At 35.8% G+C, this 20,052-nt stretch overlaps 1 protein-coding gene across 1 annotated transcript in view; it reads left to right on the forward strand.

Annotated features, from left to right (window-relative positions):
* SCFD2 (sec1 family domain containing 2) overlaps positions 1-20,052 on the forward strand; it is a 394,702-nt gene that overhangs the window by 157,451 nt on the left and 217,199 nt on the right. The window contains exon 5 of the mRNA XM_077757780.1: positions 6,669-6,918. Within this exon, the coding sequence (XP_077613906.1) occupies positions 6,669-6,918 (250 nt within the window). The remainder of the gene's footprint in view (positions 1-6,668; positions 6,919-20,052) is intronic.

The following is a 20,052-nucleotide window of genomic DNA, read 5'->3' on the forward strand; positions in this document are numbered from 1 at the left end:
CAGTTAAGTTCCCAGATGTGGTGTCACACCCAGTACTGGTCGGCTGCCCCTCTTTCCTTCGAGACTATGAACTTTTTATTCCTGGAAGGTTTTTCATTTCCTACCAGTCATCTTAGTCACTTCTACTGGGTGGGAAAGGAGTCCCTGGGGTAGTAAGTAGGCCGTAGTAGTAGCAGTCTGTTAATATGCAGCAGAGGCCATGCACCAGTCGCTGTGCTTTGTGATTTGCTTCTGTTCTTAAACCTGAAGAGCAATTTTGTGAAGCAAAAGCTATCGTCTATCCTCAAATATGAGGTGAAGTGTTTTCCCCAAAATTAGCCCTCAGAAAAGAGGGTATCCTCTTATGCCTGGGTCCTACAAAGACTGCTCCATTGTGGGAATTACTCTATTTAAAATCACTAAGTAGTTTATGTAATTGTCCCCATATGAAAATCGGTGCCTATGGGATTGCTTACTATTTGGGCATTTGTGGTATTTTGCCCATTTTGCAGGTGAAGAACCTGGGACTTGGAGAAGTTAAATTAAGTTGCCCAAGGCCACACAGCTGGTAAGCGGTATAGCTAGCACCCCAGCGTCTAATTTTATTCCCATACCTTCATTATTAATCCTACTCAGATTCTTTCTCTCACCTTTAGAAAGGTTTCAATCTAGGGTCTCACTGATCTTTTCCTTCTTCTTGTTGAGGTTTCATTCTAAAAGCAGAGAATATCAGAAAATGGATGTACATCCAGTCTGGAGCCATGCTTTTATAGAAAGTACTAGGAAGGTCTAGGTGGCCTTCTCAGCCAATGTGCATAGGATTCCCTCTGGGTCATCCTTGTCAGACAACCCCCTTCCCTCCCTTTGGGAAATTCATTGCTTCCTAAACCAGTCCCTTATCTTGGCTGATGGCTCTGTGAGGAATTATTACCAGCTACAATCGTCTTTCCTGGAACTTTCCGTCTGACTCAAGGAGATCCACAACTACCTGGATTTGTCTCTCTTCCCCTGGACTCCCTTCGCCTCCCCTCTCCTCCTCTCCTCCTCCCCTTGCCAATAAATGCTTCACCTTAGGATGTTTTTAGATTTATAGAAAAGTTGTCAAGATAGCAGAGAGTTGTGTATATCCCTCACCTTATTGTTAAGATCTTACAGTACTGTCGTACACTTGTCAAAACTAAGAACCAATATTGGTACATTATTATTAACTATAAACTCGAGACTTTATTCTCATTTCACTAGTGGTTCCCCCACCCCCACCCCAATGTTCTTTCTCTGTTTCAGGATCCCATTTAGGATACTGCATTACATTTTATCATTAGTCTCATCTGGTATATGATAGTTTTTCAGTCTTTCCTTGTTTTTCATGACTTGGTGGGGTTTTTTTTTTAAATATAATTTATTGTCAAATTGGGTTCTATACAACACTCAGTGCTCATCCCACAAAGTGCCCTCTGCCATGCCCATCACCCATTTTCCCCTCTCCCCTACTTCCCCATCCACCTTCAGTTTGTTCTCTGTATTCAAGAGTCTCTTGTGGTCTGCCTCCCTCCCTCTCTGTTTGTAACTATTTTCCCCCCTCTACTTCCCCCGTGGTCTTCTGTTAAGTTTCTCAAGATCCACTTATGAGTGAAAACATATGATATCTGTCTTTCTCTGACTGATTTACTTCACTCAGAATAATACCTTCCAGTTCCATCCACATTGCTACAAATGACAGGATTTCATTCTTTCTCATTGCCAATGATATGGTGGTTTTGAGGAGTACTGCTAGATAAGCAGTTTGTAGAATGTTCCTCAATTAGTATTTATCTGATGTTTTTGTTGTGGGGTTACAGGTTTTGGAGAAGAATACCACAAAAGTGAAACACCATTCTCATCATATCATATTAGGGACACATAACATCATTTGAGTTTATCACTGGTGATGTTAACCTTTATCTCTTCTTAGATGAAGTTCTCNCAGAATAATACCTTCCAGTTCCATCCACATTGTTACAAATGACAGGATTTCATTCTTTCTCATTGCCAATGATATGGTGGTTTTGAGGAGTACTGCTAGATAAGCAGTTTGTAGAATGTTCCTCAATTAGTATTTATCTGATGTTTTTGTTGTGGGGTTACAGGTTTGGGAGAAGAATACCACAAAAGTGAAACACCATTCTCATCATATCATATTAGGGACACATAACATCATTTGAGTTTATCACTGGTGATGTTAACCTTTATCTCTTCTTAGATGAAGTTCTCCTCCCTCCTCTTTCCGTACATGATTTTTTAGAAGCAAGTCACTATGTACAGCCCACACTAAAGAAGTGGAGGGATTAAGCTCTACCTTTTGGAGGGGGCAGTATCTACAGAAGTTATTTGGAATTCTTCTGTAAAGAACATCTATCTGTTCTTTATGTATGTATGTATGTATGCCATCACTTATGGCACAATGCACATTTATTTTGTGCTTTGGGTTATAATCCATTACTGTTTTATTTTCTTGCTCAAATTGTTCCCACTTTGGCCATGGGGAGGCCTTCCAGTTGTCTCTTGTGTTCTTTTGCCATGCCCCATCCTTTTGTTTTTTATGGACTTCTTACTTTCTGGCACAAGAAGATCTTTCAAGTTCTTCTTATAGTTTCCCTACCTCTCTAGCATCAGCCATTTCTCTGAGGATTCCTGATTTCTTTTATTTTAGAATGATGTTAGAAACCAAGATCTGAACCCTGGCTGTGCTCATTGCCACCAGGGTGTCATTACTTCTACATTCTCTCAGTGGCAGAATTAGGAAACAGATGTATGTATATCAGCCCTTGTCACACACATATCTATGGTATTTCTGTATCTACATTTGTTTCTGCAGGAAACGTTTTCTTTTTTTTTGAGCATTTGTATGTAGTTTTCTGGATAGCCAATAACGAAATATGATTCATTGCCTACTATCAACAATGATAATGTTTTTTTTAAAAAAGGATGAAAATGAAAATGGAGATGTTGGGGTAAATATGGTTTAAGAACCAAGCCACCTTCTAGTCACATTATGTCGTTTCAGAGATGAAGAGATGTGAGTTCAGCAGGACCCTACGAGGTTAAGGAGCTAGTTAGTGGTACAGTCAGGTTTGGAATCTGGGTGTTCGAAATGGAATCTCTTTATTTCCACCATATCACATGCCTCTTTAAGATGATTAGCAAGTATTCTTGGCTTTGTATTCAACTCAATAATTAGCTTTTGGGTACACTTGAAGCAGATTAGAATGTAATTTCAGAAACTGGGGTGCGCAGGTATTATCTAGCTAACAGAAGTTTGCTAGAGTCACTAAGGGGAGTCACACTCCCTGTTCTCTGGCAATTTATTTTAGATCAACAACTTGAAAATGATGCTCTCATGACCAGATGTTAGTGGGTAAATCTTTTCATGTGATTATGATGGTGATTCTACATTGTTTTCCTTTTTGTAACTGTCTTTTAAAAGATGCTTTTGCTCTGGGAAGGGACTCAAAGGGCTCCTGTAGGATAGATACTTGATGCATATACCTGCTTCTTAGAAATGGGTTATAAAACAATAAAGGAATCTGCGTAATGTTATCCAAGATGCTGGTGATAGGGTAAAAAGGAAAAATGAAAGCTATGGCCCCCGCGGCCCCACTTCTAACAGGCCAACTACACAGCCCCTTTATTATAAATTGCTCTTGGCAGCTTGTAAAGCAAAGAACACTTCAATGTTTGTCTCCAGGGACTCTTGAGGCAATAGGACAGTCCTCGGATGCCTTCAAATGTTTCAGCCATTTCCTTTGAGAAGTGGGTATGTTTATACTTGGTAAATCATGTCTTGTCACCATGTAACAGTAAAATCTTCCTGTTCTTTTCCATTTGAACCTATCCATTCCAGAGACTTAACAGTTTGTTTTTGTTTGGTGCATTGTGAACATCCAAGTTTTTTCGTGGAAATAAATGGTAACAGCTGTTTTTCGTGTACCAAATAATAGAATTGTGAACCTTAACCTTGAGATGATATATCCAAATTTTTCCAGGTGTGGAAATGACTAGAAAAGTTCGTTTTGGAGTAATCATCCCAATACAGAATCACATCCAGCTGCTGGCCATCAACTTCATTCAAAGAGAGAACATTTCTATAGGCCTTTTTTTTTTTTTATTCCAACATTCCCTTTGTAACCTGTCTTTTCCTTTTAAAATATTGCATTTTCACACACACAAACACACACACACACGAAAGTCCCATCTTCCTTCTCTTCTGCTTTACTCATCTCCATAGCTCTGACCACCATCTAGTATAGTATATATTTTACTTCTTTAGATTTTTAATTGTCTGCTTCACCCAACTAGAACGTAAGCTGTATGGAGCAGGGAATTTTTTTTGTTCACTGCTGCATCCCTAGACCCGGAATAGTACCTAGAAAATAGTAAACGTTCAATGAACCCTTTTGAATGAATGACATGAAAGTTGCAAGTTGTGATCATCTGGCCCCTGATTTTAATATAAGTACAAATAGTTGAGTTTTATCTTATAGGAGTATTTTATATTATAGGTTAAATAAAACATATTATTTAAAATAGGGATCTATCTATTTACAAAAAATCTCAGAATTTGTATGAGACATGGTATAGTTACCTAGAAGTTATTAGGTTAGTCCAGAAATGCAGTACTGTTATCACATGCAAGGAACTTTGAAATTCTCTGCTAAATATCACTCATGAAATTAGTGGAAGAGCTAAAAGGAAAAAAAATTAAGTTTTAAAAGCTGAATTGCCTTCAGATCCAAAGATATATTGAACCCTAAGTGACATTGCCCTGTCCAATCCCTTTTTCTCTCCACCAGATTTAGCAGAAAATGACTTTTCATTGTTGTAAAAAATCCTATGATCCAGTAATTGCACTAGTGGGTATTTACCCAAAGAATACAGAACATTAATTTGAAAGAATATATGCACCCCTATGTTAACTGCAGCATTATTTACAATAGCGAAATTATGGAAGCAACCCAAGTATTCATTGATAGATGAATGCATAAAGAAGATGTGGTTTATATATACAATGGAATATTTGTCAGCCATAAAAAAGAATGAAATCTTCACATTTCAGTGACCCGGATGGAGCTAGAGACTATAATGCTAAGCAAAATAAGTCAGTTAGAGAAAGACAGATGCCACATGATTTCACTCATATGTGGAATTTAAGAACTAAAACAAAGAAATAAAATAAAGAAAAAAACAAACAAACACCAGACACTTAACTATAGAAAATAAACTGATGGTTACTGGAGGGGAGGTGGGTGGGGGGGGGATGGGTGAAATAGGTGAAAGGATTAAGAGTGCACTTTCATCATGATGAGCACTGAGTAATGTATGGAAGTGTTGAATCACTATATTGTACACCTGAAACTAACATAACACTGTATGTTAACTATTAGGAATTAAAATTTTAAAAATTAAAAACTACATGAAAATAAAAGTAAACTTTGAATTTGGAATTTAAAAATCTATTTTTAAAATTTTTTTTAAATGTTTATTATTTATTTTTGAGAGACAGAAAGACAGAGTGAGAGTGGGGGAGGGTTAGAGAGAGTGGGAGACACAGAATCCAAAGCAGGCTCCATGCTGTCAACACAGAGCTCCATGTGGGCTGGAACTCATGAACTATGAGATCATGACCTGAGCCGAAGTCAGATGCCCAACCAACTGAGCCACCCAGGCGCTCCTAAAAAATCTATTCTGACTAATATTTGCCAAATATAGAGAATATTAAAAAGAATATGCTGTAAAATTTAAGGTAATTCCTCTTAAAGAACGTCAGCATTCGTTTAGATATATGGATGCTGACATGTTTTTATTTTTAATCATATTGCTTTAAAAATNATTGTACACCTGAAACTAACATAACACTGTATGTTAACTATTAGGAATTAAAATTTTAAAAATTAAAAACTACATGAAAATAAAAGTAAACTTTGAATTTGGAATTTAAAAATCTATTTTTAAAATTTTTTTTTAAATGTTTATTATTTATTTTTGAGAGACAGAAAGACAGAGTGAGAGTGGGGGAGGGTTAGAGAGAGTGGGAGACACAGAATCCAAAGCAGGCTCCAGGCTCCATGCTGTCAACACAGAGCTCCATGTGGGCTGGAACTCATGAACTATGAGATCATGACCTGAGCCGAAGTCAGATGCCCAACCAACTGAGCCACCCAGGCGCTCCTAAAAAATCTATTCTGACTAATATTTGCCAAATATAGAGAATATTAAAAAGAATATGCTGTAAAATTTAAGGTAATTCCTCTTAAAGAACGTCAGCATTCGTTTAGATATATGGATGCTGACATGTTTTTATTTTTAATCATATTGCTTTAAAAATACACTTTTTTAATTTAAAATTCTAGTATCTGAAGTCCTTACACTTATAAAACTAATGGATTCTTATTTGGCTAAGCAATATGTGAGACAATACAAAAGGTTCTACAACTTGACTAGTGCAGTGTTATAAACTAGATCACTACAAACAGTCAATCTAATGCTAAATTTCTCACAGCATTCTCTCCAGGACAAGAAGCAAACAAATAAAAGGCAACCTAGTCAGCAAACATCACAAGCTTGTTCGCAAGCTGTCTTTGGACTGACACGATGCATAAATTACATCTTTGTATAAGAATGACGTGTTTTCATATCACCACCTTTTATTCCAGAGCATTGGGGAGGCACCCATGTCCGTTGTGTTAAATCAGCTGCTGCCCATGATGAAGCCTTTGAACCAGAGGACCAATGATGACTACAGCCCTGAAGAGCTGTTGATCCTCTTGATCTATATCTACTCTGTCGGCGGAGAGTTGGCAATGGACAGTGACCTGGGGGAAGCCGAAGAAAAAGTGAAGAAAGCATTGGCTCAGGTCTTCTGTGAAGAGTCTGAATTGTCACCTTTGCTGCAACAAATCACAGGTGAGTGTTTAATAAAAACAATAGGACATAAAAAGTCACTGATACAGAAAAGGGTTTAAAAATAAAGGCATTTTAGGAAGAGGATGTAACCATGTTCATTGGAATTATCTGGAGTTTTATGAGGCCTAATGAATGCTAGCCAGCCTTTAGGATTAGGTTTTCATTATAGTGGCTTTTGTGTGTGTGCGCTTGTTTGTTTTTTTGTGGGTTTTTTTTGGTTTTGTTTTCCCAGTTGTAGTGAAACGGCCTTCTAGTTGCCTGTCACAGCTCCTATTTTTAGAGCCTTGTTAAAATAGCAGAATTCTCACAGGGTATAATATCTTTAAGGAAAAATAAAATGCAGTAAGCGTATTTGAAAGGGTTTCTGTTGACATGTTTTCTTTGAAATTATCATTTCAAACTTTAAAAAAGAAAAAGTACACACATGCACAAAACTGCCCTAAGATGCTACCCAATGTCATAGGATTGAAAATTTCAGTTTTCAATCATCTTTCATTTTGAAAGACTTTTCATCTTTCATTTTGAATCTGGGTTAATTGGTACTATCTCATATAATCTCTAAACATGCCAGTAATGTAGGCTCTGCTGATTTCGGGGGAAATATATAAAATGTTACCATTTTACTATGATGTAACTCATGGAGATACTCATTTCTGTTTTTCTTATCAAACTCCGTATTATTTATGTTTTGTGCAAATCTTATTTCCATCAGTATGGATTGAGCCCGGTTCTGTTTAGGAGTGAAAAGTTGTCGAAGCTTACACACAAAACTTAAATACTTTAAAAACCTGTCTAGTTTCCATGTGCCCATGAATGTGTGTGTGTAGGTGTCTGTAGACCTCTCCATTCAGGAAGGCTCCACTGAGGCACAGTATGTATTTTCCAACTTTTCCTCCTGTGGCCTGTTGTGTCTCCCTGAGGGAATTTTTCAGATGGCTCAGAAAGAGGTTGTGTAGTTGTTGACCTTGGTGCTCCATGCCGTGCACTTACCTGCCCACCTTGTCTGTGTTCGGTTATGGCAAACAAAACCCTGACGAGATGGAAACCCAGAGAAGTTTCCACAAAAATGAAATGTTTCCTTGCTTTGCCTGGAACCTATCTGCCAACTTTAAAACTTACTTAAGGAAAACTCGTGGAATTTACTCACATTTCATTAAGTTATAGCACTGTATGTGATGGCGTGTGTTTGTTGGGCTGTAAATGAATATTGACTTAGAAAAGTTTAATATGGTTTATATAGTGCCTCGAATAGTAATTTGATTCAAAGTAAATTTCAATGCTAGGAGAATTTGATTGGAAGTTATTCTTAAAATGCATAATTTCAGAAACAGACAACAAAGATGGCTTGTTTTAGCTGAGGTTATTTGGATGGCTTTTCTGAAACGTTAGTATGTTACTATATTATTTTGGGAATTGAAATCATGCTGTACGAGTATTCATTTAATATTAACTCAAGGTGTTTATTGACCCAGCGTTTCACCCTTTATTAGTTTCTCTATTTATGATTGCTTAGGATATTGCATTTTCTTGCTTTTAAATGTGATCTCACATTTAAAAACACTTCTGTGCATTCATGTTTATATTAGGAAAATTAGTAAGTTTAGTGAATGAAGCTTCAAAATAAGAATTTGTGAGAGATTTAGTATATTTAAAAATTTCAGAGACCTCTTGTTTTGCAATACAAAGTATACATTACTACCTAGATTTACTTTGCATGTACAGTTTCAACAGGGGTAGATAAGGTACACTATTTAAATTTGGCATCAGTGAACTTACCAGTGGAATACATATGTGTTGATCAACCTCTGTGGACACCAAAAGGTTTATTTATGAAGATAGACTTTTACTTGGCCATAGAGCTACCCCTTATTAAGTCTGTTGGCTAGTCAAATGTCCTGAGAAGTGTAGTATTTACATTATCAGTTAGCTGTTGAGGAGACTGATTACATCTCAAGACAAAAAGCACTAGGATGGTGTTGGAGTAGCAGTTGGCTCCATCTTGTAGAAGAAGGTGGGATATTCCAGTGTATATGGAAAGAATAGAATTGCCTTCCAGGTTACCTTCCAAATGCTTGGCCTATCGTGGATCTAGGTTAGCCTGGCATGAACTTGCCGACAGTGTTGTATTTATGTTATTCCAGTTTATAGTCTTGGCTCACTTGTTACTGGGTGGCAGAATTTCTTTTATGCCTTGTGCACATTTGGGGTCAATGAAATTTGGCTTAAAAATATTGTTTTAAGCGAGCAATTAATCAGAATTCCACATTTTGTATTGTAATTTTATTCATCTCAGTGTTGATAGAATCAAGAAAACAATACTGTTTCTGTATTGAAAACTCAAGTGTGTGATCACCACCCAAAAGGGAAAGGATCAGAATTTGTACCCAGGTGTTCTGGCTCGGAAGCCAGAACTTTCAACAAGAGATTCTAAGCCTGCTACAGGCTCACTTCCATAACCATTGCATTTATTATATTTTGTAACTCACTTGCTTACGTGTATTGTTGTATGCCATGCATGTTCAACCATTCCATCATGTAATTTTAGGAACAGAGAATTAATACTTGATTAATACTGTACATATTGCCTGTGGTTTTTACTCTGTCTATAACAGCTGCTTATAGATGTTTTATCATACCTTCCTTTTTTTATGCATATATCCTCTTTGTTTATGCATTGCTATTAAGAAATTAAGATATTATTTACAGTCATTGAAATCTATTGGCTGCCTAGCTTTCTGAAATAGGAGTAGCAAACTTAAATTCTTTATCTTTTAATAATATCTCTTGACAATAACTGCCCTGTGTTTAAAATTCATATTTTTATATGTTGAATATGTAATTTACTTTTGGCAATTTCTTTCATTTCTCCCCATTCTCCCCTTTTATGGAAAGGACAATAAGAAATTGTAATTGGCAGAACAAACCGAAATTTAAGCATGGCCAATGGCAGCATACTATTTTCCTTTTGATAGCTATATTTTAGGGAGAGTGGTGGGCAAAAACTGTCTTTTCTACTCACACAAAATAACAAGGACTGGCTCTCTGGGTGTCAGGGATAGGATCTGTAAAAAGAAAATTGGTATGGCCTGAAAATGTCAGTTAGCATGCTTTCTCGGTCTTGCTGAGTTCAAAGCGAATATCAGTTTCCAAATACGCTAATGTTTGCATAGGAGTAACAAGAGAAAATAAAGGAAAACCATTGAACTTTCTTCAGAGAATGAAATCAAAATTCTAATTTTAAAGATCTGTGTCAGCTTGGAACGTCCTCATACAATGAGGTGTATCAGATAAAGCATAGAGCTTAGTTGTAGAAATCCTTGATTCAAAAGTCCTGGCTGTGTCATTTCCTAGCAGTGTGTGTTTGTCAGCATATCATCCATCTCTGAACCTAGATAATAAACGAGTGCCCTATTGACCACTCAGTGATTTTACTGAAAATAAGATGGTGTTATGTGTGTGAGTTAATTTCCAGTCCATACACACTGTGAATAAGTAATTTTCTCCGTGGCTGTTGTTATTTGTATAGCATCTGGCCATCATGCAGGGGAGTGCCTCCCAACCACATTCCCACGGTGACACACATAGACGACAAGTATGTTTGCACAGTGTACCCAGGTAAGTGGACAGAACGTTTTAGTCAGAAGCAACCAGTCCCAGGAGCTTTGACCACTTCAATCCCTACCTACCTGACTTGTGAACTTGGCACACATACAAGCCATTAGGAGCAGACCAGTGCTCTAACGTATGTTGTTCAGAAGGCTCTGGAATCAGAAAAAGAAGAAAAACAAAGCTTGCATATAGTTTTGACATCCCAAACTACTTTGGAAAAATTTCTTTTTACTAAACAGGTTTTATATTACCTATTGATTTATTTCCCTAGGTTTTTATGGTATCTTTAAAGGAAAGATCAGTAGGGGCTAGATGTGTTTAGTTTAGTGTAAAGCTAGGGAATGAGTGATTCAAAGTACCCAAAAAATCTATGGTTCAAGATAGAGGCATGATAATACCATGGAAACTGTATTTATTCTTCTTCCTGTTGATAATTCTTCCTGTGATAATTATCATCACTTATTGTATCATTGCATTAGGATTATACCTCAATATGTGTGGTGGGAAATTTACCAGATTAGTTTAACAGATAGGGATTTATTTTTTCTCAGCAGTAGGTTCAGAGACCGGCAGCAGAACTCATGCTCCTTCTGGCTCCTCCCACCGTCCCTCCCTCTCTGTCTGTCTCCCTCCCTTCCTTCCTTCCTTCCTTTCTTCCCTCCTTTCTTCCTCCCTTCCTTCTTTCCTGGTTTTGCCATCATGGTCATGAGGTAGGCACTCCTCCTTGACTTATTATGTCCGTGCTTCAGATGATAAAGGAAGAAGATTGAAAGTGAGAGGCATATCCTAATGGAGTCTACCTTTTTTCATACTTGGAAAACAATAACATTTCTGTCTGTCCTACCCAAAAGACTTGCATTGGTGGCTAGAATTGGGTTTCATGACCACCTCTGGCTGCTAGAGAATTTGATGAATATTATTAACTGGGCATATATTTGTCATGAACAAAGTCAGCGTTCTGTTTGAAGAAAGAACGTGAGAATGGACAGTAGCTAAGAAACTTGTATTTGCTGCAATTATCATTATGAGTTTCCCTGACAGAGGAAATTCTAAGGCAAGACAATATACTGTAAGGCAGAGTGATGCCTACGGTGCTTTAATTTTACAGTTATAATATTGAAATTTCTTTTATAATCTATACTGAAATAATGTGCTGTTGTGTGCTAGGATCACTGGATTTATATCACGAGTATTTTCGATCAGTATTTATGGAACATGTCTGCATACCTGGTATTATTCTAAGCTCGCAGAGCGTAGAAACCCTGGGGGTGGCGGTTCTGGAAAGTAAAGGCCCTCAGTCCAGGATTAGGAGTCACGTGTCTGGCTTTTAGTTCTGACTCTGGATCTTCATAGTCAGGTGTGTGATTTTGTTTTGTTTTGTTTTTTTAATGTTTTTTATTTATTCTGAGAGAGGGAGAGAGACAGGGTGAGCAGGCGAGGGTCAGAGAGAGAGGGAAACACAGAATCCGAAACAGCCTCTAGGCTCTGAGCTAGCTGTCAGCACAGAGCCCAACATCGGGCTCGAACCCACGAACTGTGAGATCATGACCTGAGCTGAAGCCGGACGTGTAACCGACTGAGCCACCCAGGAGCCCCAGTCACATGTGTGATCTTGAGTAAGTCATTTAACTTCACTGATTCTCAGTCTCCTCATACTCATACTCATACTCATCCTTGGTACTATACTACTTGGTTCTATGATCGTACCAAACTCATGAGATAAAACAGTCAAAGTGCTTGGCACAGGTCCTGGGGCATGTGCTGTACGTGTTTGATGTCATTATGGTTATTTTTTATCTCTGTTGTTATTTTGTTACCATCATCATTACCATCCTTTGGCACTAGCTCTCCTCAAAGAGCTTCCAGTCATTTTAGATACAAGACAAACACACAGAACACTGCAGAACAACATGTTAGACCAAATAGAATTAAACACCCAAAATGTGTGATTTTGGATGCTCTGATGACTTGGAATTAAATGACATCTATGAACAAAGAATTTCAAGTTGCTGTTTATTGGGGTTTGACCAAGTAGAATCCTCTATAGACAAGGATTGGAGAAATAACAGCTAATAACATCATTGTGTATCTGATAATTCTAAATGATACTATAGTGTTTAAATCACTTTTATACCCAGTACCTCCTTTGATCTGAAACAAACATGTAAGTTTGAGCCCATAAGCTTACATGTTTAAAAATGATAGCCCAAACACTTGAGCTCAAATTAAGTATATCTATAATGCTGCATTCTGCTTGAGATAATTTATTCACAAATCTACTGCTAATGTCTCAGACATGGTTTCAGACAAAGAGTCTAAAATCTAAATTTGGAAAGAGTAGAGTTGCAGTTTTCACTGTTACCATTTTGTCCCCCATGGCAATTCCCTTCCTAATAAGCTTTTTGACTTTGAGCAAAACCCAGGTATACTTTTGGTCTGTCCACAGTTGCCTGGGTTTTTATAGGTATAATGGCTCATAAGGCATAAATTATTATGTTCTATGGATACAAAGGTTCTCAACAATTATCCAGTCTATTCAATTTGCACATGAGAAGCTAAAGGCCCTGAAAGTTTGACTGACTTGCCTCAGATCACCAACCAATAGCTTATTCATGGATGGGACTAGAGATTGTGTCTCCTAATTCCTAGTCCAGAATTCTTTTTACTAGACTAGTGATTCCCAACTTTTGGCTCATGGGTCCCTAGAAAAATATAAGAGTTGGAGCAAAAGGTTCACGGCTCCATATGTGCTTTGTGTATCATCCATAAACTAAGTATTATTCTTTACATATAAATATATAAGTATTTGTGGGTACCATTATGATTTATAAAATATAAATTCATTTAAGGATTTTGCTGAAGTTACAGAATTTTTTCCTTTGTATCTTTCAATTAACAGATACCAAATCCATAATTATATGGTATCATCATACTTAAAAATTTTTGAAACCATGTGTTACAAAAGGAATATCAAACTCAAATGCTTACAGGGCTCAGAAAGTAATGTAAAGAAGAAAAATAGGTTAGGTTTCAGAAAAACAACATTGAAAATGTGATGACAATTACCAAAGGATATTCAGTCTTTAAATAGAGAGGGCAATAGGGAATGGTGGGGACTGTGTCAAACTGAAGATCCTCTGACTATTGCCAGGAGAGCATGAATCTGATATTCCAATCTCTCAAGAAATCAGGAATATTATTTTGTTAATTCAGTATGAAGAGTTAAGTTGTGGAAGGAATAGTAACATAAATTCTTCCCAAATTTTGTGAAGATGGTATTTTTTTTAGCTAGATGTATAGTTGTGCTTCCTTTGCCACGTAATTCCCAGAACTTTGGCAAAAAATGATGTTAGGATTCCTGTTACTCTAAATGGAATAATCAAAATTTCACATGGATTTGGATAAAATCTATAAATTATCTTCATGATGGACCATAATTTTTTAAATCATCTTCAACTTTTTAAAAATTTTGATTTTAAGGTATCTTGTTTCCTAAGTTTTTTTTTTCTCATTATCCCTTCTTACCTGTCCAATGCCCTTTTTAAGATCAATTGTACATAACACTTGGGGAAAGGCAGGTCCAGTTTGGAAAGCACTGTTCTTAAGGATACTGAGAAGGTAAACATAATCTAGTGAGCTCTCAACTAGGTTCCCTTGCATCCCCCAGAGGAAACCTAATAGAGTTTCGAACTTCATCAACTTTGAATGAGGAAACAGTTAAGGATTTTTTTCTTTTTTTTTTTTTAATGTTTTATTTATTTTTGAGAGAGAGAACATGAGCAGGGGAGAGACAAAGAAGGAGACAGAGGATTTAAAGCAGACTCTGTGCTCACAGCAGAGAACCCAATGTGGGGCTTGAACCCACAGACTACAAGATCGTGACGTGAGCTGAAGTCAGACACTCAACTGATTGAGCCACTGAGGTGCCCCGAGAATTTGTTTTTCAATGGGTTGTGGAAGATACTTCATGGTACTTTCAGATCTACTTTCCAAATGGAAAGCATTTTTGTGCACTTATCCATAGTGAAACAAAGCCACATTCTACAACCAACAGTGAAAAATCTAGTTGCAATGATTTATGACAGCTTTCCTCTTTTGAAAAGCTCAGGTAAACATAGACCATATAAAATTATTATTGCAATTCGTGTCTGCCACTTTATTATAAAAACTTTCATCTCTGTTACCACAGGCAAAGACATTTAAGTATGTTAGTGGAGATATATCTTTCAAACAAAACATTTTTCATAGTTGGCCAAGTACTTTTCCCAGCCTTGTAGAAAGTTAGTCTTCTTAGTAAAATATGAAGTACTTCCAAACAGAAAATTGTAAAAGATGAGGAGTCAATACGAAGTTCTCTTCTTATGCTTCCTTTACTCTATCACCTCTGCATTTTTCCCCTCATCTCACAGGTTTGCAGCAGTAATTAATCAAATTTTAGACTATGCATTTCTGCAGATTATTGCTCCTAAGGGCACTATTCCAATTGAAAAATAGTTTTCAAAATTTCAAAACTCTTTCCCTTGAGAAGTTGTTCCTTAGAGCTTAAGCATCCCTCCTGGTTTGGCAATGACAAGGCTGTTGCTATGGTAACTGGAAGAGTGATCTATCCTAAAAGCTCATCGCCAATCTTCCTGTTACCCACACTTGAATGAAAGTTTAGCTCATTACAGTAGGTGATGGTGTACAAAACCATGATTACAAAATCCACCCATTCGTCTGAAAGAGTTCAAGAAGTAAGGTAAAATTTATTTTAGAGGGATTCTACCTCATTTCTTCATTCAAGCTTATGGATTCTTAGTTATTGTGACATTCCATTATTAGACTTTTCATTAAGAAATACACCTTCATTTCTACCGTTTCAAATTTTTTGTTTGTTTGTTTCAGGGCTGTCAAAACAAAACAAAACAAAACAAAACAAAAAACAACTTTAAGACTGTTGTTTTCCATTATGGTTTGCAACACTCTTTGGTATAATAAGGTCTATTTTTCCTCTTGATTTCTAAGATTTCTGCTGGAAACTCTGATGAAGAACATATGTCTGCCCTAAATCTCTCCCATGAGAAATGTTGGAACTGTTACATTTAGTTTTACTGTCCAACATACTAGAATAGTTAACCACAGCACATATTACAAAACAGCTATATCAAGTGAAGTTTAAAAACGTTTATTTCATATTTAAAATACATCATAAGCTATGTAGAAAGATATTTAGATCTGCCTGTTAAGGTGGCTAGCTAGTTAAGCAATTTTGCTAAATATTAAGGGATCACTACAAATTACTTTCTCAAGTACTTAATTTTTTTCGTGTCATATCATAAAAACTCTCATTCTTAACTAAGACACTGGAACAGATATTCTTGCATTAACTTTTTATATGCACAAATGTATAAGTCATACTGTCCATCTTACTGATTTTTGTACCTGCACATGCTGTCAGTAGTAACAGTTAACATGATAGATGGAGATTAATTATTGCTGGTTCTTATTAATTGCACATTACATGGGGTATAAATCATGAAAGAGAAAAAATGGAGTGCATGGAGTACAAGAATAGTGTTTTTGAACATGTAACAAGGACAAAATAGAAGAGATGGAGTCATGTGGTTGAAGAGAGTACAGCCTTGGGGGGTACTAATATTTACTCCTTAATATGCCTGTATCATAAAGCTAGTACAAAGGTTGCAAGACAAATATAGTCAAAATAACTATGATTACAATGACACTCAAGATAAAAAGATGTTAAATGTGACATCAAAAACATGAAATGAAAAAAAGAGAAGAGAGAAACAAACCACAATACACTCTTTATGATAGAGAACAAACTATGGGTTGACAGAGGGAGGTGTTGGGTACTAAGGAGGGCACTTGTTGTGATGAGCACTGGGTGTTATATGGAAGTGATGAATCACTGAATTTGACTCCTGAAGCCATTATGTACTGTGTGTTAACTACCTAAAATTTATATTTAAAAAAGAAAAAAAAGGGGAAAGTGGCCAACCCTACCCCCCTAAAAAAAAAAAAATGCAATGGGGGAGAGTAAAAATGTTGAGCTTTAGAATAGGACCAAACTTAAGTTGTCATCAACTTAAAATAGACTGATATAGATATAAGTTGTTATATGTAAGCTTCATGTTATATATAAGCTTCATGGTAACCACAAAGCAAAACCTATAGTAAATATATAAAGATGAAGAGAAAGGAATGTAAGCATACCTCTAAAGACAGTCACCAAACAACAAAGGAAGACACCAAGAGAAGAAGAAACGAATAGGGAGGATCTACTAAAATAGCCAATAAACAATGAACAAAATGGCAATAAGTAATACCTATCAATAAATACTTTAAATGTAAATGGACTAAATTCTCCATATAAAAGTTGTAGAGTGCCTGAATTGATAAACAACAACAACAAAACCAAACAAGCAAAGAAAAACAAGACCCCATCTATATGCTGCCTATAAGAGACTCACATTAGATGTAAGGACAAACACAGATTGGAAATGAAGGAATAGAAAAAGATATTCCATGCAAATGGGAACCAAAAGAAAGCTATAGTAACTACTTGTATCAAACAAAAAGACTTTAAAACAACCTTTCAAGAGACAAATATGGATTTACATAATGATAAATTGGTCAGCCTATCAGAGGATATAACATTTGTAAATATTTATGCACCTGACATAGATATGCCTAAATATATAAAGCAATTTTAACACACCTAAAGGAAGAAGTAGACAGCAAGACAGTATGGAATTTTAATACTGTGCTTACATCAACAGATAAATCATCCAGACAGAAAATCAATAACTGAGTAACACATTAGAACAGATGGACTTTACAGATATATGCAGAATGTTCCATCCCAAAGCAACAGAATACTCATTCTCCTCAAGTACATATGAAACACTTTTCGGGGTAGATCATGTATTAAGCCACAAAACAAGTCTTAATAGATTTAAGAGGATCAAAATCATTTCAAACATCTTTTACAATCAAAATGGTAGGAAACTAGCAATCAATTACAAGAAGAAAACTCAAAAGCCACAAATATGTAGAGGCTAAGCAACATGCTGTTGAACAACTAGTTAGCCAATGAAGAAATCAAAGGAGAAATTTTTAAAAACCCAAAAGAGAAATTTAAAAAATACATAGAGACAAATGAAAGTAATATAACATGTTAAAATTTATGGAATGTAGCACAAACAGTTCTAAGAGGGAAGTTTGTTATGATGTATGCTTACTTCAAGAAATAAGAGAAGTCTCAAACAATGGAATTTCAGACCTCAAGGAAATAGAAAAAGAAGAATAAATGAAGTCCAAAGTTAGTAGAAGGAGGGAAATAACAAAGATTAGACTAAAAAGAGATTCAAAACACATTAGAGAAGATAAGTGAAACTAAGAGCTAGTTCTTTGAAAAGGTAAATAGATTTGACAAGACTTTAGCTAGACTAACCAAGAAAAAAAAAAGAGAGGACTCAAATAAATAAAAGTCAGAAATGAAAGAGGAGATGTACAATTGATACCATAGGAATACAAAGGATTATAAGAGATTACTATGAACAATTATATGCCAAGAAATTGGAGAACCTAAAAGTAATGGATAAATTCCTAGAAACATACAGTCTACAAAGACTGAATCATAATGAAATAGAAAATTGGAATAGACCAATTACTAGTAAGGAGGTTGAATCAGTAATCAAAAATCTTCCCCAAAACAAAAGTCCAGGACCAGGCAGCTTCACTGTTGAATTCTACCAAACATTTAGAATTAATACCAGTCCTTCTCAATTTTTTCCAAAAAATGGAAAAGGAAAGAACTCTTCCAAACTTATTTTGCAACATAAGCATTACCCTGATACCAAAAGGAGACAAGGACACCACAAGAAAAAAAGTTAAAGGCCAATATAATATTCCTCATACACGTAGATGTAAAAATTCTCAACAAAATGTTAGCAAACTGAATTCACCAATACATTAAAAGGATCACATGCCACTGTCAAGTGGGATTTATTCCAGGAATGCAAGGATGGTTCAACATCCACAGTCAGTGTGATACACCACATTAAAAAAAATGAAGGATAAAAACTGATATGATAATCTCAATAGATGCAGAAAAAGTATTTGACAGAATTCAACACTCATTTATGATAAAAATTCTCAACAAATTGGGTGGAGAGGGAATGTACCTCAACATAATAAAGACCATATATGACAAGTCTACAGCTAACATTATACTCAGTTGTGAAAAGCTGAAACTTTCCTTTATTATCAAGAAGAAGACAAGGATGCATACTTTCCCTGACCTCATTAAACATAGTATTGGAACTCCTAGCCAGAACAATTAGGAAAAAAAAAGCATCCAAATTAGAAAGGAAGAAGTAAAGCTTTCACTATTTGCAAATGGTTAACATATTATATATAGAAAACCCTAAAGACTCCATCAAAAAACTGTTAGAACTAATAAATTCAGTAAAGTTGAAGGACACAAAATCTGTTGTATTTCTATACACTAATAACAAACTATCAGAAAAATAAATTAAGAAAATTATCCCATTAATAATTGTGTCAAAAAGAATAAAATACCTAGGAATAAAATTAACTGAGGAGGTGAAAGACTTGTAATATTGAAAACTATAAGACACTAGTGAAAGACTGAAGAAAACACGAATGAATGGAAAGATATTCTGTGCTCATTGATTGGAAGAATCAATATTGTTAACATGTCCATACTACCCCAATCTACAAATTCAGTGGAATCCCTAACAAAATTCCAATGGCAGTTTTCAAAGAAATAGAACAAATAATCGTAAAATTTGTATAGAAACATAGTAAAACCAGAAGAGCCAAAGCAGTCTTGAGAAAGAACAAGCAAGAGGTATCACATGTTTTTATTTCAAACTATATTACAGTGCTCTAGTAATTAAAACAGTATGGTATTCACGTAAAAACAGAAATATAGGTCAATGGAACAGAATAGAGAGCCTGGGAATATACCTATGCATATATGGTCAATTAATTTACAACAAAGGAGCCAAGGACAGCCTCTTCAATAAATGTTGTTAGGAAAACTGGGCAGCTACATGCAAAAGAATGAGGCTTGACCACTGTCTTACACTATACACAAAAATCAAAATAGATTAAATCAAAATAGATTAAAAACTTGAACGTTAGATCTGAAACCATAAAACTCCTAAAAGAAAACGTAGGCAGAACTTCTTGATGTAGGTCTTGGTGATGATATTTTTAATATGACACCAAACTCAACAAAAGCAAAGATAAATAGGTAGGATTACATGATACTGAAAGCTTCTGCACAGCAAAGGCAGCCATCAACAAAATTAAAGACAATTTATTGAATAGGAGAAAATATTTCAAATTATGTATATAAGAGACTAATACACAAGGTGTATAAAGAGCTCATACAACTTATAGCAAAAAAAACAAAAACAAAAAAAATCGGATTAAAAAATGGGCAGAATACCTGACTAGACATTTTTTTCCAAAGAAGACATGCAGATGGCCATT

Source organism: Crocuta crocuta, unplaced genomic scaffold (genome assembly GCF_008692635.1).
Source record: "Crocuta crocuta isolate KB4526 unplaced genomic scaffold, BGI_CrCroc_1.0 scaffold282, whole genome shotgun sequence".
NCBI classification, from domain to species: domain Eukaryota; kingdom Metazoa; phylum Chordata; class Mammalia; order Carnivora; family Hyaenidae; genus Crocuta; species Crocuta crocuta.